At 43.3% G+C, this 22,160-nt stretch overlaps 3 protein-coding genes and 1 long non-coding RNA gene across 7 annotated transcripts in view; 1 reads left to right on the forward strand and 3 right to left on the reverse strand.

Annotated features, from left to right (window-relative positions):
• KIF24 (kinesin family member 24) overlaps positions 1 to 10,134 on the reverse strand; it is a 72,399-nt gene extending 62,265 nt beyond the window's left edge. For all 3 annotated transcript variants that reach the window (XM_019966418.2, XM_070795008.1, XM_019966417.2), the window contains exon 1: positions 9,914 to 10,134. The gene's annotated coding sequence lies outside the window, so the exon portion shown is untranslated. The remainder of the gene's footprint in view (positions 1 to 9,913) is intronic.
• A 136-nt stretch (positions 10,135 to 10,270) lies between these two features.
• On the forward strand, positions 10,271 to 21,204 carry NUDT2 (nudix hydrolase 2). Of its 2 annotated transcripts, none has more exons than XM_019966440.2 (3): positions 10,271 to 10,412; positions 18,343 to 18,449; positions 20,591 to 21,204. In XM_019966440.2, the coding sequence occupies exons 2-3, from the start codon at positions 18,350 to 18,352 to the stop codon at positions 20,905 to 20,907; spliced, it is 417 nt and encodes a 138-aa protein (XP_019821999.2). In that variant the 5' UTR covers positions 10,271 to 10,412; positions 18,343 to 18,349; the 3' UTR covers positions 20,908 to 21,204. The 2 variants fall into 2 exon arrangements, with proteins under 2 accessions (XP_019821999.2, XP_019821998.2); XM_019966439.2 differs by having other exon boundaries at positions 10,283 to 10,412; positions 18,343 to 18,476.
• MYORG (myogenesis regulating glycosidase) overlaps positions 11,451 to 22,160 on the reverse strand; it is a 39,319-nt gene continuing 28,609 nt past the window's right edge. Inside the window, exon 5 of the mRNA XM_019966423.2 lies at positions 11,451 to 12,970. Coding sequence (XP_019821982.2) covers positions 12,858 to 12,970 — 113 coding nt within the window. The 3' untranslated portion in view covers positions 11,451 to 12,857. The remainder of the gene's footprint in view (positions 12,971 to 22,160) is intronic.
• On the reverse strand, positions 18,342 to 20,671 carry LOC139184597 (uncharacterized). The gene is made up of 2 exons (XR_011568139.1): positions 20,532 to 20,671; positions 18,342 to 19,149 (listed from the first exon to the last, which is right to left on the reverse strand). It is a non-coding gene; the product is annotated as an uncharacterized lncRNA (long non-coding RNA).

Consider the following 22,160-nt stretch of genomic DNA (forward strand, 5'->3'; position numbering starts at 1 on the left):
ACTAAGGTATAATTTATGTATAACAAACTAGACCAATTTTAGTACAGTTTCATAAGTTCTGACAAATACATACTCATGTAACCACTATATCAATCAAAATACCAATACAACCAAGACAGTTCCATCAAGAGAATTCCCAGTGCCCCCTTGGGAGTCGATCCTCTCCTCCACCCATGGTCCCAGCTAATCTTTGATTTGTTTTCTGTCACTACGGCGAGTGTATTTTCTGCAATTTTTCATAAAATAAAATCATATAGTGTCATTGTTAGTTTAAATCTATTTAATATACACAGATTGAAATTTGGAGGATTTTTCCTTTCTTAGGCCTTTGGGAAAAAGTTAAAATGATTATACTATTTTTCATAGCTTTTTTCACTGACCTAAATGACATCTACTAATAAGGAAAACTTTTCTTAAATCAGTCTAATTTAACAGAAAAATGAATAGTGAAACAAATTTGAAGAAAATATCACATTCTACTGCTGCTTGACTGTATAAATGTCAATTCAAAATCTCAATTTTCTTTTTTTGAAAAAAGTATTTATTTATTTGGCTGCACCAGGTCTTAGTTGCAGCACATGGGATCTTCGCTGTACCACGTGGGATCTAGTTCCCTGAGCAGGGATCAAACCCAGGGCCCCTGCACTGGGAGCCCAGAGTCTTAGCCACTGAACCACCAGGGAAGTCCCTTAAGACTATTCAATATTTCCAATAAGTTTTTGCTCACTATAAAAGTAGACAATCTAAATCTACGGTCTATATATTCCTGGTCAATCAGAAAAACTGGGGGAAAATTGCCCAAGTTCTAAAACAGCCAAGCTATTTTCAGTTTCTCAAATTCATGGCCATTTCAAATACTTAAACTATCAAAGAGAAAAAGGAAAAAAAAGGGTCAATACACCCCCGTCAGTTCAGTCGCTCAGTCGTGTCTGACTCTTTGTGACCCCATGAATCGCAGCACGCCAGGCCTCCCGGAGTTCACCTTAGTAACTTTATTGAGATATAATTCACATACCATAAAACTCACCCATTTAAAGTGTATGATTCAATAGTTTTTAGTACGTTCACAGAGTTGTAGCAACCATCACCACAATTTAATTTTAGAACATTTTTACCACTCCAAAAAGAAACCCGGTATCATTAAATTTTAGATGTTACACTAGCATCTAAAAGAGAAAAGCATTTCTCCTAAAACATTTATGTCTATAATTAACAAAAACAAAATTAACCACGGAAGAAATCAAGAAAATGTATTGAAAGTTTCTGTGGAGATTTAGGCTGTGGTCAAGAGCTGTTAAGAATGTACAGGCTGAGTTATTTTTTAGACTCTTGTAGCCCAGAATGAAAATCTCAAGAGCTTTGGTTGAATAAATTAGAAGAACATACTGAACATGTTCCAGGTGGGTGTTTATGTCCATAGTTTTTAAGAAGTAATTCAATATAAGCCTAATAATGCATAAACTAAAGCCAGTTTCATTTTATTAAGAATATTAGGAACTCTACCCTCACTAATTTTAAATAAATCACCCTGTTTAAAACAGAAAATCTGATTCATTTGTCCATGTATTTCATAGTATCAAATAATCTTTGTTATTTTTATATTAAACTAAATAATTCTTTAAAGGGGTATTTATTTTTGTTATAAACAATACAATGAAGAGGAAAGTAAAATATGGTTTGGGGTAACTTTTATGGTAGAAAAAACAAAAGTTGGTAACATTTATGTGTCACAGCCTTTGAAATATTCAAAGTTATTTCAGAAATAACTCATGTTCTCAAGTTTAAAAAAATTCACTACATTCAACAACAAAATTTCAAATTATTTATGCTGAGCAACCCCAGAAACAATTAAAAGTTCACAAATGCTAGAAATAACCAGATCATTTTTGAGGTAATTAAAAACACACACACAGTAAACAGAACTTAAATATAATTAATCCTAGATCAAACCTGACAAACACAACTTACAAAGCTCTTTAAAAGACCATTAAATTTTAAAATAAATATTCTGAATGGAAAAGCCTTTTAAGGGCACTTTTAGGAAGTTATTTATAATGTAACTGTAAAAGAGTAATATTTACTTCTAAATATGATTCAATTATGTTAGAGGAAACATTTTTAATGAAACGGCAGAGAACATAAGGCTTTCCAGAAAGAGAAAATAAGGGGCAGTGAGGCAGGTTATCTTCACTAAGGGGAAAAATGTGTGGCAGAATAGAAAACAAATTAAAGAAGGGAGATTTATGGAGAACATTCAGAACAAAGGATTATGGGGGTAAAGAACACTGAAAACCAGTGTGGTGTTATCTTACAAAGTTGAGTGTTTATACAGCCTACAACCAAGCAACTCAACTCTTAGGTATAATCCTTAGAAAAACCCATGCACGGGAGCTTCACGAGGCACACACAGAAAATGTTCAGAGCAGCACTGTTCACAAAAGCCAAAAACAAAATAACCTGAACGCCCACTGGCAGGAGGATAAACAAACTTGGGTATATTCAAACAATGGAACATTATACAGTAGTGGTAAGAGAACAAACTATACTGAACAACTTACCAAATCTCAGAAACATCATGAGGAAAAAAACAAATCCCAAAAAACAATGTCCCTTTTCCTAAGGCTTCAAAAGCAAGCAAATCCACTGCATTATTTAGGCATCAAAATAGAAAATGTAGGATAAAGGTTATTTCTGATGGAAGAGCAAGAAAATGGTGAACAGGAAGAGAATACAGGATATTATCTGCTAGGTCTTAGGTATTTATTCATTTTGTATTATGCTTTGTAACTTACATATATATGCTTCATAATACCCTTTGGAGTGTATCACATAATATTTATATTAAGATAAACGGGGAAAAAAGAATCCTACAGCTTTCCCGTCAACAGCGATCATCCTGTCTATAGCTGATTTAGGGCATCAGAGGATGAGATGGCTAGACGGTATCACCAATGCAATGGATGTGAACTTGGGCAAACTTTGGGAGATGGTTGAAGGACAGGGAGGCCTGGTGTGCTGCAGCCCATGGGGTTGCAAAGAGCTGGACATGACTGGGCTATAATACTAGGCCCATGAAGGATTTCCTCACACCTTGTAGTCTGGCTTGAATGTTTAAAATTTTTTTAATTGCAATATGTAAAAAGCAGGAACAATTAAAATTAAGTAACGGCTGTACTCTTTTAGAAGGACATATACTACCCTATACACCATAGTCCCTCTGCTCCCCATTCCTTTATACCTACCAACTTTATTCATTTCCATTAATTGGTTAGCCCTGTGTACATCAGAGTTTGAGAACTAGGATCTGCTTCAACACCTTCATTTTACGTGGTATCTGAGGCTCTGAATGATTAAGTGACTTGCCTAAGGTCACACAGCTTTGATAGGCTAAACCTCAGTGGTCTTTTCAAACACCTTACTATTTTCCACTTTCTACTTACTGAGTTATATACGTTTTAAATGAATATACTGATTCTGAAAGTAAGGGACTACATAGGCAGGTCAGCAGGCATAAGAACATACTATATGCTCTCATTAATATAGAGGCGATGTGAAATATTATACAAGGACTAAAATAGCTTCTGACTGCCAAGAAGTATTTCTTTATCTGAGTTCCCCTAAATTGTGACAATAGCCACTTAAAAAATACATATCTATATAACAACTGTATTGAGATATAATTCATATACCATACAGCTCACCCATTTAAAGTTTCAAAGCCTTTAAGTATATGTCTTTTTAGTATGTGTAGTACTAAACCACCCATCCATCTGGCCCTAGGTAATAATGACCACTTCTTTCCCTGGTGGCTCAGAGGTTAAAGCGTCTGTCTCCAATGCGGGAGACCCAGGTTCGATCCCTGGGTCGGGAAGATCCCCTGGAGAAGGAAATGGTAACCCACTCCAGTATTCTTGCCTGGAGAATCCCATGGATGGAGAAGCCTGGTAGGCTACAGTCCACGAGGTCGCAGAGTCGGCCACGACTGAGCAACTTCACTTCACTTAAAAAACAAAGGCACACAGTACTGTTAGTAACTGCGTACAATACAAATCCAATATTCTCCATGAAACTGCGTTAAGACGTTTGTGTACCCTACAATAGGCATAAGATCCCTAATTAAGAACACAAGAATTCAATATTGCCAGTGGGAGGTTAAAAGGTGGATAATAGAGTATATACTCTTCCTCCAACAAGGGAATTAAGTTATTTCAAGCTCCAGATATTGTTCTATCTATAGACCATTGGTCTTAAGAAAGGGATACTAGACACCTGCTTAAAACAACAGCTGCAAAGGGATAAGAATATGATTCCTAATGTAATTCTTAAGGCTAGATGTGAATTTTGGGATACAAATCATATGAGTTATACCCAAAAGTACTTTGTGAAAGATTATTTTTGCAACTGAAAAAAAAAAGTTTCAAGGTTTATGGTTAAGTAGCTAATGCTTTGCAATTACTGCAATTTCATTCAAGAGCCCCACTATGACACTTTAAAATTTCTAAGTTTGGTGCAAAGCATGGAAGCAATCACCTAAAAATAAGCATAACAAAACTGTTGGACTCAGTTATTTTAAAACAGTGCAAGTACTGCTCTAAATATAGAGGTTTAATTTTGAAAGAATTCCCCACAACAGGTGGTAACCAATATTGGGTTTAAACTTGGTGTTTTATTTTTTAAATCTTGGTCTAATCCAACTGTGGTGGTGCTAGTGGTAAAAAGCTTACCTGCCAATGCAGGAGATGTAAGAACATGGATTTGATCTTTGGGTTGGGAAGATGCCTGGAGGAGGGCATGGCAACCCACTCCAGTATTCAAGCCTGGAGAATCCCATGGACAGAGAAGCCTGGTGGGCTACAAATGGGGTTGCATAGAGTCGGACACCACTGAAGCAACAGCACACGTGTACAATCCAATTGTAGATGTTGGTCACTTTCAGATTTGTTGCCATTTTGCAGTTATAAAATACTTATCATAAAATACATCTCACATGGTTAATAGCTATTACTATATAGTTACATTTTTATTGTTACATAACTTTATATAATATATAGTTATGGTTTTCTATAATGATATTGTTGTAGAAAAAATAACTATTACAGTTTTTATAAATTATGAAGATGATAAGAGATTCTTTTATTCAGGGTTATACTCTTTTGGGAACTGTTACCACAATGGCACCAGAAATTATTTCTAAAGGAATGATGCTGAGAAAACAAAGAACAACTAAAACAATTCCATTCACTGGGATCTGATGCTGGGAAAGACTAAGGCAGGAGGAGAAGGGGACGACAGTATGAGATGGCTGGATGGCATCACTGACTCAATGGACATAAGTCCGAGTAAACTCCGGGAGTTGGTGATGGACAGGGAGGCCTGGCATGCTGCAGTCCATGGGGTCTCAAAAGAGTCGGACACAACTGAGCAATTGTACTGAACTGAATTAATTATGCTACCTGATTAATCTTCCAAGACTTTTTGTGAGAGATGGCAATTATCATCACCTCGCTTTATATAAATGAAACCAACGCATAGATAATTTATTAAAAACAGCTATATGAATTTGTTTTGTCAGCAGATACCTGTATGTTGGCTACACAATTCTATACCACTAGTTCTAACCAATCAAATCTCAACATAAGCAGGTAATTTAAAAGACTACAATAGACACACTACTGCTCCTCATTGTTTGTGAAATCTCTACTAGTTGTTTTGGCCTGGATATCGTGCAATATTATTAACCAGCTACTTTCAGAATTTCAGTGTAACTTTATCTCACCTCACAATAAAACTAACCATCTTACAGATATCTTTTCCTCCAACCTGCAGCAAAAATATGCAGGTATCACCATCAAAATGTCCTCAAGAGTGAACATCTAAACTATTCGTCAATAACCGAACTCTATTAACTCCCCACGACATCTGTTCCTCCATTTCTCTGTGCCTTGGAGAAGTGGGGGCTGGGGTGAGGTGAGTGACAAAAGGTCTATCTAGACACTCAGAACTAAACTGGGAAGCATCTTTAGACTCCCTCCCCTTTAATCCCAAACCTAATCAGAAGGTCCAGTCAATTTAATCTCCTAAGTATCTGTCACATCTCCCCTTAGATATCCTCATTCCTATTACCACAGAAATGGTTCGGCCTCAGATGGTGGTTCACCTAGATCATCACATGCCTCTTAATTGCTCTCCTCACCTCCAGTTTTGCCCCCTCCAAGCCACTGACTGCACTAGAGAACCAGATCATTATTTTGAAAGCACAGTTATGACCATGCTGCTCCCTTATTTAAAACCTTTCAGTGGCATCCTGTCACCTATCTAAAGGCCAAATCCAAGTTCCTTAGCATGTCCTACAAAGCTTCTCATGCTGGGAAAGACTGAGGGCAGATGGAGAAGGGGGCAACAGAGGATGAAATGGTTCGATGGCATCACTGACTCAGTGGACATGAGTTTGAGCAAGCTGATAGAACAAGACAGGGAAGCCTGGTGTGCAGCAGTCCAGGGGACCGCAGAGTCAGACACAACAACAAAGTTCTACAGTCTAGCCCGTTCCTCTCCCACCTCACTCCTTAGTTCCGTCAACTTCTTAGACTGTTATCCCTGCATTTGTTCACACTGTACTCTTAAATGGCCTCCTCTGACTCTCACGGAACCTCACTTTAACTTTCTCTTACCCACTGATTAAAACACAAATGAGTTTTTTCTGGTCTCCCCAGATGCGATTGGATTTCCCTTCTATGTTCATATCATACTTTTTGCATATTTCTATTATTGCAGCTACGTTCTAATTATCTATGAGTATGCCTATTTCCTTCACTAGAATATCATTTTGTGGTCAAGGAATGTGTCTTATTAATCTTTTTATCCCTAGAACCTAAAGAGTCCTGGGAATAATAAACATTCAATAATTATTCAATGCATAAATATCCCTACACTATTTTTAAAACTATAAAAAAGCATTTGATACCATTTGCAGTCACAGGTAATAGAAACTTTTATATCAGGCATAGTTTGATTACTTAGGAAAACTATAGCAGAGTTGGCAGTGCCTTGACTCACTGCTTCTGAGCAAGAAAATGAAAGAAGGTCCTATCACACAAACAAATTGCTATGGACAAAGCTATGGTTACAGTAAGAAAAACCTTTTCATCTAGTCACCTGCAGCTAAACAGGCAAAAAATGACAGGGACTTGGAAGAGATTTTTGCTTTTGTGAGGATTAACTGGGATAATGTAATAAAGTGCTAAATAAGCAATCAAATAACATAAGCACTCAAAAAAATAAAAACAAACAAAGAGTAAGAATAGAAGATATACATTGGTCTCTGCCTTGAGATCCTGGCACAGAGCTCCTAAAACCTTGTAACTTCCCAAGTGATAACAGCACTAGGAGTATCTCTTAGTGGCAACTCTGGGTCAGCTCCTAGATGGAAAGACTAAACCACAAAGAGAAGCTTAGAATTTTCAGCCACTACCTCCTAGTCTCCAGAGACAGGGGAAGGGCTGGCAATGGAGTTAATAACTGATCATGTCTGTATGATGAAGCCTCCGTGAAAATCCCCAAAGCACAGGGTTCAGAGAGTTTTTGGGTTGGTGTTTTCACCCATACTGAGAGGGTGACATACCCCAAATCCACAGGCACAGAAGCTCCTGCACTTGAAACCTTCCCAAGACCACGTCCTGTCTACCTCTTCATCTGACTGTTATCTGAATCTTTACCATATCCTTTAATATACTGGTAAACATCAGCATTTTTCTGAGTTCTGGGAGCTGCTGTAGCAAATTAATTGAACCTGAGGAGGAGGCTTGGGAACCTCCAATTCATAGTCAAATCTGACAGAAGTTGTGGGTATCTGAGGACTTACTACTTGTAACTGGTATCTGAAGTGGTATGGGAGCAGTCTTGGGGGACTAAGCCCTTAACCTCTAGGATCTGACACTACCTCCAGGTAAACAGTGCTGGATTGAGGTAAACTGTAGAACACCCAGCTGGTGTCACGGAGAATTGTTTTGGCGGGGAGGGGGAACCCTGACACGTGTGGTTTTTCCCTACACGGGAAAAAAGACACACTGGTGGAAAACTGAATTTTTCCAATATGAATGGTACCTATTAGTTTATGCTTATGGAAAAGTCTTCTTGTTTAATAGGATGATAAACATCAAAGTCCTTGAGACATCATCTTGGGAAGTATATAATGATTACAACACTCAAAGTACAAGTAGAAATCCATCACTCATTTAACAATATCTGTTGATGACCTACTCTGAACAAATTATAAATAGGTTTGCTGAACCAGTGCAGGAAACTGGATTAATTTATCAATTAAAGCAAACAGATCTGAGAAGAATATTTCAACTCACTTTACAAACAACAAAACTGGAGCCCAGCTGAAAAAACTGCTGTTCCTCCTCAATTGGAAGATGAGAGAACCATACCCTAGTTTGCCCCAAGGCCATACTATGAATAGTTAAAGATTTTCATTTACAACAGAAACCAAAAGTTTTTAACGAAGTGGTATGTGGGTAGTACATTACTGTACTATGCTAAGAAAAATATAATATTTATATAAAGCCCTTGATACAGTGCTTTTCACATGGTAAATGCTCAATAATGGCAGCTATTACCTCCAGCTGTATGGTCTCTGGAAGGCTGAGTGCGTGATATCTACCTGGCAACAACTGCTTGACTAAATTGATAATAGAGCCACAGGACTTCTAATCTAATTTAACCTTTTGATTTTCCAGATGGAAAAAGAGAAATCTAAAAGAGCTAAATGACCCGCAAAGCCAACCATAGTGAGTGAGTTAGAGCCAAGACCAAACCCTGAATCCCCAGTCGGGCTTCCATTACATGTCACAGGTCTGTGACTTAGCTGTAAGGTTTTATTCAAACTGTCATAGGAAAGTAATTAAGAACAGAGCTGCTATACCTAACTTTTTTCAATCTTTTTATTAAAGTCAGCATTGAGCTATGATTTTGATATAAGAATCAGCAAAGCATAATGGCAACACATAGTCTTATGAGTTAAAAACGAAACAACAGTCTTGGTAATGCAATTCTATCAGGGACACCTGATAAATGGAAAGGCTACCAGAGCAGCTGTTACATGTGCTGAAGGAGACTAAAAGCAGAGTACAAATACAAAAGAGAAAAGGATTTAAATAAAACGTTTTCCAAAACAAACTGAAAATGTGACAATAGCTGTGGGTCACTAAGAAACTGAGATTATGTCTCTTGGCATATAGCAACAACAGAATGGTTTGTTTTAAGCAACACTAACAGAAAGTTCAATAAAAAACACTGGGAGACCAAGACTAAAAGCCACAAGGTAGGAAGAGTTCCAGTAAACCACCAAAACGTTCTCCATTTCACACAGAGTGGAAAGATCAACCGTGAACTTTCAGGTCCTTGTGCATTGAGATTAGAATGCCCTCCTAGTTCTATAAAAATTAATCTCTGTATGGGAGGAAAAACGGGGCAGGGCATAGAGAGAAATTCAATCTATTTGTGGTGACTTAAATTCAACTCAACAAATATTTCCTAAAAATCTACTATGTGTGAAATATGCAAGATGCTTGCCTTGCCTTGCCTTGCCTCAGAGACTTCAGAATTACATGGGAGAAGGGAGAAGAACCGGGTTCACGGAAGTACACAAATAACCCAAGGCAGAACAGAAGCTCTCTGAGAGGTTCCAGTCAGGGCTATGAGACTCAGAAAAGGTTTCACAGAAGAAGCGGGGAAGTAGAGTAGGCGAGTGGGTGAATGGCCGACCGGGAGACGTCAACTCCCGGTTTCCTTTACAACTGCCCGCCTCTTCACGCGCTAGGCGGGCGCCCGGCTCACCCTCTCCGGCGGGGGCAGGCACTAAAGCTCTCGACCAGGCCAACCCGCCTTGATTCTCTTCCGCATTTCTCACCTCGGAGGCTTCCAAACTCCTCCTCGGTCAACCTTGTCTGAAGACTGAAGACAACGCTGAGAGGAAAGAGCCCCAAGGCGGGCGACCGGAGCCCTCTCTGGTCACAAGCTGGAGCCTGAGGCCAGGCCTCATCCCCATGACAACGTCGCCAAGCGCCGGTTCGAACGCCCGCGCCGACGCCCGCGCTCCGGCAGTCCCACACCGTTCACCAATGAGCATCGAGGGAACTCGTGGACATGAACCGCCTTCTCTTCTAGAAGGCCAATCAGGAGCCCGATGAAACAGTGGGCGTAACTCTCAATTTCCGTCCTTCAACCAATCGGTCCACTGAAATGAAAATCTCGCGATGTTCTAAGTGAGAGAAACGCACCTTTGAGGCGGGTCCAGGATCCTTCCGCCCCGAGCTGTTGGTCTCCCAAAGCGCAACCCAGCTCTTGGGATTGGTCTACGGACTGCCAGTTTTCGCCGAAGGTCCGCCTTTTGCCTCCTTCTACTTGCGGTGAGTAGCCTTACAGAGGGATTAGTGGGTTTAGTTCTCCGCGGGGAAACTGAGGCTCGGAGCAATGAGAGTCTGCAGCTGACTAACCTCCGGTCGCTGTAGGGTCAGGAGTGGACTTACCCTTCTCCAGCTGGCTGTGGGGCGCGGGCAGGCCAGACTCCAGCCGCTGCAGAGAAGGCAGGGGCCCTCTGGGGACCCCGCGAGCCTTGTTTGTCCCCAGACGAGTGGTGATCGCGGAGGTCGTCGGAAACCCAGAGTACCGGGTGTGGGGCCCAGCGACCCGAGCGCCATACCTTCCCTTCCTTGGGCCTCAGTTTTAACTTTGTTATTACTATTTAAACCCTGCCTACTTTCCAAGAGAGGTTTTATATTTTCTAATTACTTCCTTTATTGAATGGATACTATCGTGACAGTTACAACAGAAGTAAAGAAAGTCACAGGAGAGTCCTACTACCTAAAAACTTTTTTTCTTGGGGCCTAGTTTGGACCTTATGTATCTATTATATCTCTTAAGGGGGAAAATAAATAAATATATGAATGACATTAAATAAGTTGAATGCAATCAAATAGCCAAATGTAGCTGGTGTACAGTCCAGGATGAGAGCACTGATGTTAGGGGTCGGGCAGATCTGCTTTTGAGTCTCTACCCAGACTCATCTCTGAGCTGTAATTTTCTTTTTCCTCTTCTGAAAATGGGGAGTAATGCCTCATGGGGTTGTTGTGAAAATTAAGTGAAATAATGAAGGTAAAGCACTTGGCAAAATGCCTGACAAGTAGTAACTCTTCCGAAAGTGGTAGCTATTATCTTCATACTAGAAATAAGAAAATATATTAGCCAATGGAATCAGTAGATGTACTGTAATTGAGTGCCCAATTTAGTTCAAAACTTGTCAGTTAAATAAATAATGGTTAAGGAAACAATCCATTCTTCAAAAAAGTGAAATTTCTTCCTAGTAGCTATATTAAAATATCTTGTGGGGCTGTCAGGGATGTACATGGTGTGATGAACAGTGTGTTCACAGACAGTTTTGCAGAAAATATGAAAAGTCATTTTTTTATTCAACTGTTAATGAAAGCTAAGAGCATGCCATTAAAACATAACAGAGAAGCTTTCTGATGATGTTTTATACAGGGGTTAAGTATGACATATATTTAGTACTTTTGATATGTCAGACCCTACATATACATTATTTATTTTAATCTACAACAACTGTTAATAGTAGGTTGGTATTTCCTTATTTGGAAAATGAGGTGTAGAGAAGTGTGTTGCTCAAAATAACATGCTGTTGAATTAGGGAGCTAAGTCTCACTGCAAAGCCAGCCATACTTTTCTGTGTTGTGCGTTCTGTTTTTGATTGAGAAAGGATGAAAATACTTGGAATACAAGCAGTCTTTACTGTCTGAGCTGCCAGGGAAGCCTTCCAGGTGATGCTGATGGTAAAGAACTCTCCTGCCAATGCAGGAGACATAAGAGAAGGGGGTTCAATCCCAGGATTGGGAAGATCCCCTGGAGGAGGAAATAACAATCCACTCCAGTATTCTTGCCTGCAGAATCCCATGGACAGAGGAGCCTGGAGAGCTACAGTCCATAGGGTCACAAAGAGTCAGACACGACTGAAGCGACTTAGCAAGCAAGCAAACTCCTAGTCATCCTTTAAAAACCTTATGGAGTACCCCTTGACCTAAAGATAATCATTCTTTGCTGTCTTTACATCTCACACATACCTTTGTGATGCACAAAACACATCTGGTGACTTGTCTGTTTAAATATCTTCCACTTTCACTGTATTCAGCTTCCTGTCTACTCTTCAGTCCTGCCACACTGCTTGTTGAATGGGACATACTCAACAGACATTAGATGAGAGAATGAATCCTTTCAGGCTGTAGTGTTAGAATTCCCCATGTTTGCTTTCCAGAATTGTACAGCAGATGGCACTAATAGGCCACTTAACAGTTCTCCTTCACCAGAAATGATTTTTGTCCGAACCTTGTCTGACTTTGACTTCATCCTTGAAGCCAGTATTCATGTCATTACAGGTGAAATCTCCCATTTCCTCCCTCAGCCAAACAGCAAAGATAGCAAGATGACTCAGCAGCTTAGTCTCTGAAACAGTGGCAGATGTCCAGGTAAAGGTGAGGTTGAGGGAACATTTTCTTTGTCTCAACTCATCAGTTTCTGGTAGTTGGGGGTTTTTCTTTTCTTTCTTTTTTAGTTTTATCTTTTTGTTGATGTTATTGCTTTATTCAAGGAGGGGAGCCTTATTTCTGTTCACTTCTTCTAAAGGGAAGACGGGACTAGGAGAATTGGAGAAGAGACCATTATGATATGGGATGTGAAGAGAAGCTGAGCAGTCACATAGCTAGCTGCTTGTAGGCAGGCAGAGTTGACCTTCTTCCTCGTAGTGGAGTAGCCTGGGCAAATTTCCTGGACACTAGTGCCCCAAGTTAGTTACTTGTGTGCTTGTCCAAGGCTGGCATCAAGCTTGTCCCCAATACTTGGTGCTTGAGAACCCTCAGGCTACTGGGTATGGTTTTGAACGTGTGGTTATAGGCTCCAGCTTCCCAGAAAAAAAAAAAAAGCAGAGGCATAAAAAACCTTTATCAGAGAGACAAAGTTTAGGGGCATCAGACTACACTTTACCCCTCCAGGGTTGTCTTTGGGCAACAGGATCTTCATCTATGTCAGCCTCCAACTAAAACTTCTGTGAATAGGATTCCAGTTAGACATCTTTAAAATCCTCCATATGAATGTAGATCAAAGTGTGGGAATTTTGGGACTGGAAGCAATTTAATAAATCATTTTCGTATCCTCTCTCAGGGCCACTTGTGCCCTAAGCCCTGCTCTTTCGCGGTAAGCAAAGTTGTATAATGGAAAAAAATACAAACTTTGGAGTTAGACTTGATTCCCTGGTATCTCTGATGGTCAAGATTCTGCCTGCAATGCAAGAGACCCAAGTTAGATCCCTGAGTTGGAAAGATCCCCTGGAGAAGGGAATGGGTACCCACTCCAGAATTCTTGCCTGGAGAATTCTGTGGACAGAGGAGCGTGGAGGGCTACAGTCCATGAGGTTGCAAAGAGTCAGATACCACTGAGTGACTAATACTTTCACTTTTCACTTTTACTTAGATTCAAATCTCAGCATTCACAGACCAGTTATGCATTTGGGGAAGTATTTTAAACATTTTGAATCTGAATTTCCTTATCTTAAACTGGAGGTAACAATGCTTATTGTGAAGAGTTGTCTTGAGCATTATAAAAGATAAAAAACCTTGCATGGGGTAGATTCTTAATTGATAACATGGTGGGATGAAATACTGTTTCTGCTAGAGGGATTTTAGACTATGAGGAACAGGTTGCAGGAGGATTTGGAGAGCTCTTTCTAAAGGTATATTTGTGACGGCTCCTGTGGTTGAGCTGTGCTTGCAATAGCACTCCGATTAATTTGATGAAAATATTGGACCACAACACATCAGTATAGACATTTACCTGTGAATTATTTTTTGGCACCTAAGTCCTCAACCTCCTAGGCGGTGAGGGAATTGCATCTACAGAGAAAGCCAAGAGCGCTTTTCCTTAGCTTCTGGAACCTTCTGATGACATTGAGGGGGTTTTGTTCAGGGTTTTTTAAACCACCTAAGGCACTTTGCCACTTTGCTGAAGTGTGAATTGCCTGCTGTCAGCCTGGAGTTCTCACCTCCGCAATCTGGCTGCAGGCATATTTGCATATTAGATGGTGTGTTCTTTAACCCCCTGAGGTTTGAATCCACTCAGAGTTTGTGTGCCTGGTGAGTGTGTGTATGTGTATCTGTAAGAGAGTGAGAGAGAGAGAGAGGAAGAAAGAAATCTGGATACTTTAAAACCCCAGGACAGTTTCAGCTCCATGGTCTCCAGAAAAACAGAAAACCTCCAACAATAGCTCCATTGACTTTTATGTAAATGGCACTCTTCAGGAAAACACTGGGCTATTTCCCAAAGTCCCAGAATATAACCTGAGCATTTGTTTGAGTGGGAGGTGGGGAGACAGTTCTGTGGAGTCGATGAACATCTGTTGAGAGCTGCTGTGCGGGGTCCCAGGAGACAGCTCACAGTCTGGCTCTTACCTGCCAGAGGTGCAGAGATTTACCACACTAGGTGTACGTGCGTGTGATGGCTTTGTACCATGTCCATGTAGCTAAGCTGGAACTGAGTTTCCCAGGAGTCCCTTCCTGGATAGTTCCAGGTTAGGGCTGACCTCAGGAGAATTTTGTGCAAGATTTGGAAGGCTGAAGTGAAGTAGCAGCCAGTCCACTGTGAAGAACAGAGCAGGATCCTGGGCATGGTGGCAGGACATACCTCTGGACACTCTGATCTGCTGGCTCACTTTAGGGTGCAGGACAGCACCCAGGCCCGCAGCTCCCCAACTCCTGCTGCATCACCTCCTTCAGCCGTTCTGAGTCCCGGGTTGGGTGTACGCTCAGCTCTGTGGCAAAGGGCTCCAGCTTCTGCAAGTCACCCGAGTCAATGAGCTTGGAGACAGTGGACAGAAGTCGATTTGTTCTCACAGGTTCCAGTTTTCCTTGCTGTCTTCCACTTCACAGTCAGCTTTCCTTTCCAACTGCTGGCATCACCAGCTTACAGAGACTTCAGGCCTAACACCAGATGCGGAGGTGACAGAGGTACATGGGTTTCTCCGTCAACTTCTTGATTGGACAAGGTCTATTCCCTACCCTGAATTCTTATAGTATTCTGTTTCTCTTATCAAACATGACAGTAGTAGATTATTCAGGCCGTATTAAAGGCCCAGAAGATGGAGGGATTAGAAGCCAGAAGGCTTCACAGAAGAGGTGACATCTGAGTTGTTGCTGAAATGATAAGGAGATAGTTGCATGGATGGGGAAGGAAGGAGAAATTGTAGAGTTCAGCTGGCTCAAGCCAAGTGATTGGAGGGTGAACAGGGTACCTTTCTGTCCTCTCTGGGTACAGAGCACAGGTAGAAAGTGAACATCTGTCTGATCCTGGCTCTTGATCCTAGCTCTTCTGGTCTGGCTGTTAGCTGTGGTCACCACTGAATACAGGTATCTATTGAGATACAGTTTTGCTAGGGTGCACCCTTGTCACTAACCTAAGCCTCCTCCCCATAGGACAGTACTGGCCTGCTGCCCTCTCCCCAGTGGTGCCACATGGCCACCGCAGGCTTGTCTCTCTTGGCCCCCATGGAGGCATCTTTGTTTTCTCATGCAGTGTTGGTGACAACAGTGGTGTGAAATCATGCCCAGGGGCTTCCTGTCCTAGGCAGGGCACTGTGCCCTCTAGCCTTGGATCCCTAAGCTTGTCCCAGCACCCATCTCATGGGACTCTACTTGAAGCAGGGGCAAGGTACCCTACACCTGTAACTTGCTGATGCTTTCTGAGCATCACGATGGGAAGGCCTGGGATCAGGTACCCATTCTTACCTAAACCTGTAACCAGTAATTTGAAATCTTTCTTCACTAGTTCTTTAGTGACAGGGTTCCTTCTGGCTTCCAGAATAAAGTCCTCAGCATGTATTTATTCCCTTGGAGACCAGGGAGCAGAACACCACATTTAATAAAAGCCCTGATACGGGTTTATATATGAATTTTAAACTCAGAAGGGTCCACACTTTACATACTGTTATGAGCCACTCTTTTTCTACTTAGTGTGTCTGAAAATCTTTACAAGCAGCACATTTGTCTCTACCTCATTTTTTAAAAAACACATTTTAATTCTTATTTATTTTGGCTGCATTGGGTCTTCATTGTGGTGCGGGGGTTCTCTTGTTAAGGAGCACAGACTCCACAGAGCTCAGGCCTAGTGGTCATGGCACATGGACTTGGTTGCCCCATAGCACATGGGATCTTAGTTTCCCAACCAGGGATTGAACCCTGCCTTGGAAGGCAGATTCTTAACCACTGGACCACCAGGGAAGCTCATCTTGACTGAGCAGCACCAAGGGGCCCATGGAGATCATCAGCTCCTATTCCAGCCACTCCTCTCAGTGTCAGTTGTGGCACCCAGGAGCACCAGCTTCTTCTCTGGCACTGGAATCCTGCAGATGAGGCCCTGCAGCTCAGGCCTCTCCCTGCCTGGGCCAGTCTCTCAGACCTCAACTGCACTTTAGGCCCCTGGTTTTCTTTCAGTTCTGCCATCTCACCTGGGAACCTTTGTCCATGCCGTTCCCTCCACCTGGAACACACTTTCCTCCTTCCCTTGCCGGTTTACCTTTTACTCATCCTTTACTTCTCTGCTCAAATACGTTTCTTTCAGGAAGCATTCCTTATTGCTTCTCGGCCTTTTGGCTAAGATCAAGTGTAGGAAGCATACCTTGATCCCTCAGGCAAGGTCAAGTTTCCAATCATACATTTTCCCTTTGGAACACAGACCTTATTGACAAATGTTTTAAAATTTGCTTAACTATTTGTTTAAAGTCTTCCTCTCCTACTAGACTATAAACTATATTCTATATTCATACGAGGGCAAAGGCCAAGCATAGTATGTGCTCCATAAATATTTGCTGCAGGAACAAATGCCACAAGTTTTTCTTTAGCAGAGCCTTACTGAAAGGATCTTCCATGTTTTTTGTTTTTTTGGTGTGTCTGTGTGTGTGTGTGTTTGGCTGCACGCATGGCATGCAGGATCTTAGTTCCACACCCCCTGCAGTGGAATCTCAGAGTCTTAAAGGCTGGACCACCAGGGAAGTCCCTCCTGTCTTTTGTTGTTGACATTTTTTTCCTGCAGTGGAAAGAAGACTAAATGGAAAAGACTAAAAAAGTCTGTTGTTATTGTATGGCTGATTATAAAGTTAATGTTCTCTGTACATTTCCAAATAATATAGATATATATGGAGCAGAAAATGAAAGTTTCCCCGTAATCTCATCCTCCAGAAAACAGTATTAATGATGTGTATCCTCTTCCAGTCATTTTTCTGTGCATATTGAAGTCTATTGAGTGCTTATTAATCAGCAGGCACTGTTCTAAACCATTTGACAAAGTTAAGTCATGTAATCCTCACAGCAACCCTTTATAGGAGAGCTATCATTATCCTGTCTTAAGCTGAGGAAACTGAGCTTTAGGAGCTCATCACATGGTGAATGAGTGGCAGAGCCTGAACTTGAACCCAGACTCCAGGTTCATACTCTTGACCACTCTGCTAGTTCGCCTCTGATGGGATGGGAAGGAGACTTTCTACCATGGCTGCCCCTTTATATTTTGAATTTTGGACCATGTGAATGTATCACATTCCAAAACATAAAAGACTGAAAAAAATCAGTAACAAATTTTTAGAACACTAAGCCACCATTCCTAAGTGACTCTTCTAAGCCATCAGAAACCACATTGTTTCCCAGAGAACGCTAATCAATACTCTGTGATGGCCTATATGGGAAAGAATCTAAAATGGAGTGGGTATAGGTATAATGATTCATTCTGCTGTACAGCAGAAACTAACCAACATTGTAAATCAACTATACCCCAAAATAAATAAATGATAGAAGTTAAAAAATACAAAGAAACCATACTTTGGGGTCTCTTTGCTCCAGAGTCTCAAGCTGGAGGCTGAGGGAAATGGGATTGTGGATTTGATGATGACATTGTACTGCATCTCTCCCATTCCCAGCATCTCTCCAGTTTTGCTGAGTTTGCACCTGAGGATCTCCCATCTCTACATACACACATGGGCCCTGCTCCAGCAGGGAGACCCGGAAGAGCTGGGACAGACCCACACTACCAGCTAGAGGCCGGGGGCTGCAGTTAGACACAAAGGCCTGTCTCTGACTCCTGGCTTCCCCGCATTGGTCCTCAGCATGTAGGTGATGAGGTCACTGTTAGCTGGTCTGTGTGACTCCCCGGCACCAGAGTGCTGCCCCGCTCCGGCCTCCTCAGCATGGATCTTCCTGTTTTGTGTAACTTGGCACATCTGTGTTATGCCTTCAGATAGACCATGGCCCTGAGAGCATGTGGCTTGATCATCTTCCGAAGACGCCTCATCCCCAAGGTGGACAACACTGCCATTGAGTTTCTACTGCTACAAGCATCAGATGGCATTCATCACTGGACTCCTCCCAAAGGTGGGAGGCCAGGGGGTGGGCTGTGGGGAAATGCCAAGCGCTGTTCAGAAATCCACGCTGCCAGGCACCCTACAGCACTTGCTTCCCAGTGATTGTGTAGCAGGAGCTGGGTGTGTGGGCAGAAACTCTTGGCCCTTCCTGCATACGAGGTCTACATGCCAGGCCAGGAGAACCGAAATAGAACTCTGACTGAATACCAGGTTTTCTTGTATCAGTCACCAGAGCGTCAGCCTCTCCAGTGAATGGTGGGGAAGGAGAAGAGGCACTGGGCTGCAGCTGGGGACCCTGGGGCCAGGTCATTACTGGGCTACAGGTTAAGAGTGAACAGCCCCCAGACAGAAGGGAGCAGAGACTTTAAGGGAAAGTAAGGTGGGGGAGAGGTGAACAAGGCTCCTCCAGGGTTGGAGGAGGGCTTCTTTGGTAGCTCAGATGGTAAAGAATCTGCCTGCAGTTTGAGAGACCTGGGTTCAAACCCTGGGTTGGGAAAATCCCCTGGAGAAGGGAATGACTACCCACTCTAGTATTCTTGCCTGGAGAATTCCATAGACAGAGAAGCCTGGTGGGCTGTAGTCCATGGGGTCATCAGAGTCGGATGCGACTGAGCGACTAACATCTTAGGGTTGGAGAACAAGGAAGTAGGAACAGGAAAAACAGTTGGCACATTTGAGTTCCACTGAGGAGAAACAAAGTGAAAAAAAAAAAAAAAAGAGGTGTCACCAATACTATGAATAGGAATATTCACACTTGCCTCCTGATCACCTGAGTCACACTGCATGGTGCCTCTCGATGAAAGATTTCAAAGGAAATCTCTGAATTTTCCCTGCCTTAGGCGAGGGAGAAGTTACCATCTTAGCACTGATGGGCAGAATGCTGAATAGATGCTGTTGGGTGGGGTGTGCTCAGAGGTTCGCACACAGTTCTGAGGGAAGGTCAGGCATCTCGAATCAGCGTCACCTTTCTGCCCACCAGCATGCCTCCCACCTGCCTTCCCCGATGCAGTACCTGCCTGGCTTTGTGTCCACGGCTATATGAGGTGCTTCCAGAGAAAATTCCCCAGCAGCCATGGACAGAAATGGAATTTTAAGTCCAGACTCCTGGTTGCTTTCTGTGGGAGCTATGCAGCAGCAGCTGACTGGGGCGCTGCTCTGGGGACCCCCGGGATGGAGGAGAGTAGGATGTAACCCTGTCTTTGAGCTAAGAAGAGAACAGCTAAGAATTCCTGCTTCCCAGGAGCTCCCGAACCAGGAGGCCCCCAGCAACTTGTTAAAGCCATGTGTTGATCGAAGCTGCCAGACCCCTCTCAGGCCTTCTTGGCCCCCTTGGGCAAGCTGAGAATTTGCAGGGAGGGCCTTGAGGCAAAGCCGAGGGCTGCTCCCAGTCTGCAGAGCTTCAAGTTCTCTTACAACAGTTTCTTGGCAGTTGTCTGCTTGGGTTTGGGCCTTGCCAACAAATTTTCTTAGAACTGGCTCTCGGCTTGTCCTTAGTCTAAGTTCCCATCAGGACTTTCCCTATGAAACTAGAATCTGGCCTTACTCAGAAAGATGAAAACAATTTGGAAGAGCCTTGATAGCTACTTGGAAACAGCTGCGGGTGCCTTGGTATAGGGTTTAGAGCCTGACCGTTGGCCCTGGGACTTCGGGCACCAACTGCAGACGGTGTTAAGTCCTCACTGTGGGCTATAAGCGAAGAACTCCCTCTTCAGCCAGCTCCCACCTGGCAAGAAAGGACCACCCTTCCTTGGGAAGGTCACGTTAAGGTCTCCCAGGGAAGGGTTTCCCTGAGAACATGGGATGAAGAGAGCTCCAGAGAAAAATAGAGCAGAGGTCTGGGGGAGGCCAACTTCCACATCGAGGAGCAGCATTCTAGACCAGACTTGCCAAATATATGGTTTGTTTCACTCTCTGTAGCAAAGATGGGGTGGGGAAGGGGCTTGCCCAGACACCACAGAGCCAGACCCTACGTGTCCTGTACCCTATTCTCTGCCAGTTTAGGATATTGCTAAAGCCTAGCAACACCTAGAAAAGTCACCACAGACCCAGCTTTAAATCATCTGACCTGGAAAATCTAGCTTTGTTGACGATTATATTTGCTTCCTCTTCTTTTTTCCTCACCAGGCCATGTGGAACCAGGAGAAAGTGACTTGGAAACAGCCCTTCGGGAGACCCAGGAGGAAGCAGGCATAGAAGCAGGCCAGCTGACCATCATTGAGGGCTTCAGAAGGGAGCTCAGTTACGTAGCCAGAGCGAAGCCTAAAATCGTCGTCTACTGGCTGGCGGAGGTAAAGGACTGCGATGTGGAGGTCTGCCTCTCCCGCGAGCACCAAGCCTACCGCTGGCTGGAGCTGGAGGATGCCTGCCAGTTGGCTCAGTTTGAGGAGATGAAGGCTGCACTCCAAGAAGGACACCAGTTTCTCTGCTCCACAGCGACCTGAACTGACCAGAGTCGGGCCTTTTGCCTCAGTAGGATCCTTTCAGGGCCTTCTGAGATGAACTGCCTTCACTTCACTTCACTTCCTTGGTCTTTGGCTCATTATAGCAGAGAGCAGAGAGGCTAGTAAAATCAGCTGAGGACTCTCAGAGGAGAGCAAGCAAGAATCTGAGCTAGGTGGAAAGGAAGGGAAAGGAGGAGTTTAAAAAAAAAAAAAAAAGCCCAGGTCCAGTGAGTACCTCCTTATACTTTATGAATAAAGTTTATGAATAAACTTCAAGCAGCTTCTCTCTCCCTCTAACCTGCTGTATTTATTTCATGGACTCTTGCCCGGGGCATAGGGGTGCGGTGGAGAAAAACTAGAGTGGATCAGGGCTCCAGCCTTAGCTGGAGGGAACCCTGGGACCAACCACTGTACCCCAGAAAAGCTGAGGAATCAGGGAGACCCAACATGACCAGGGCAGCTCTTCTGTCCCTGGACCTCCAAGCACTCTCACCCCACCCCACCAACGTGCCCGATTTGTTGTGGCTTTTATCAGAACGGACAAATAAGTGAGTGGGACTGGAGTGTAGGAATTGGGTCTGCCCGCCATATCCACAGATGCCGAGGACCCACAGTGGGACTCGATCATCTGTGGAGTTTGGTATCCACAGCGGGTCCCCCAGTCCTCCGCAGATAACGGAGTACGATTCTACTCACTAATGTATCTTTTCCTGGCACCAGGGACACATGTTGCAGGTGCTCAGTATTTCCTAAAATAGAGACCCAGACACAACAGGGACAGGAGGGTCAGGCAGCCCTGGGCCACCAGGTCAATGACACACACACTCCAGCCTCCCAGCCCAGTCCTGACTCCCACAGTCAGTGTGGTGTCAGTGTGACTGAGGTCACTGGCGAGGAGCAGGCCTGAGCCTGGGGCCTCTGCTGGGCCACCTGCAGCCCTGTCATTCCCCTGTGCCATCCTCGCCTGCTGTGGCCTTCACCTTTAGCAGGCCTTGCTTGTTGGCGTTCCTCTCTTCCTACCTACTCCCTTTCTCCACAACTCTGCTGGAAGATCCAGAGGCGCAAGAGGTAGGCCCTGGCCCTCTTTCCCCTTGCTACTAGGGATCACAGAACGCAGGGAAGGTGTTAGATCCTACAGCCCTTCCAGGAGCTGTTAGCAGCTGGGTTCATGTGGATTTCATTAGGGAGTTGTTGCCCAATGAAGTGCGGAAGATTGGCTGGGAAGGGGCATTGGCAAAGGTCAACCTGGATTA

The sequence above is a fragment of the Bos indicus genome, chromosome 8 (genome assembly GCF_029378745.1).
Source record: "Bos indicus isolate NIAB-ARS_2022 breed Sahiwal x Tharparkar chromosome 8, NIAB-ARS_B.indTharparkar_mat_pri_1.0, whole genome shotgun sequence".
In the NCBI taxonomy this organism is placed as follows: Eukaryota; Metazoa; Chordata; class Mammalia; order Artiodactyla; family Bovidae; genus Bos; species Bos indicus.

Bases quoted from the DNA above. Each gene is read 5' to 3' on its own strand.
- NUDT2 (XM_019966439.2), top strand. From the start codon at position 18,350: ATGGCCCTGAGAGCATGTGGCTTGATCATCTTCCGAAGACGCCTCATC. The intron at 18,477-20,590 runs GTGGGAGGCCAG...TTTCCTCACCAG, and splicing joins TCACTGGACTCCTCCCAAAG to GCCATGTGGAACCAGGAGAA.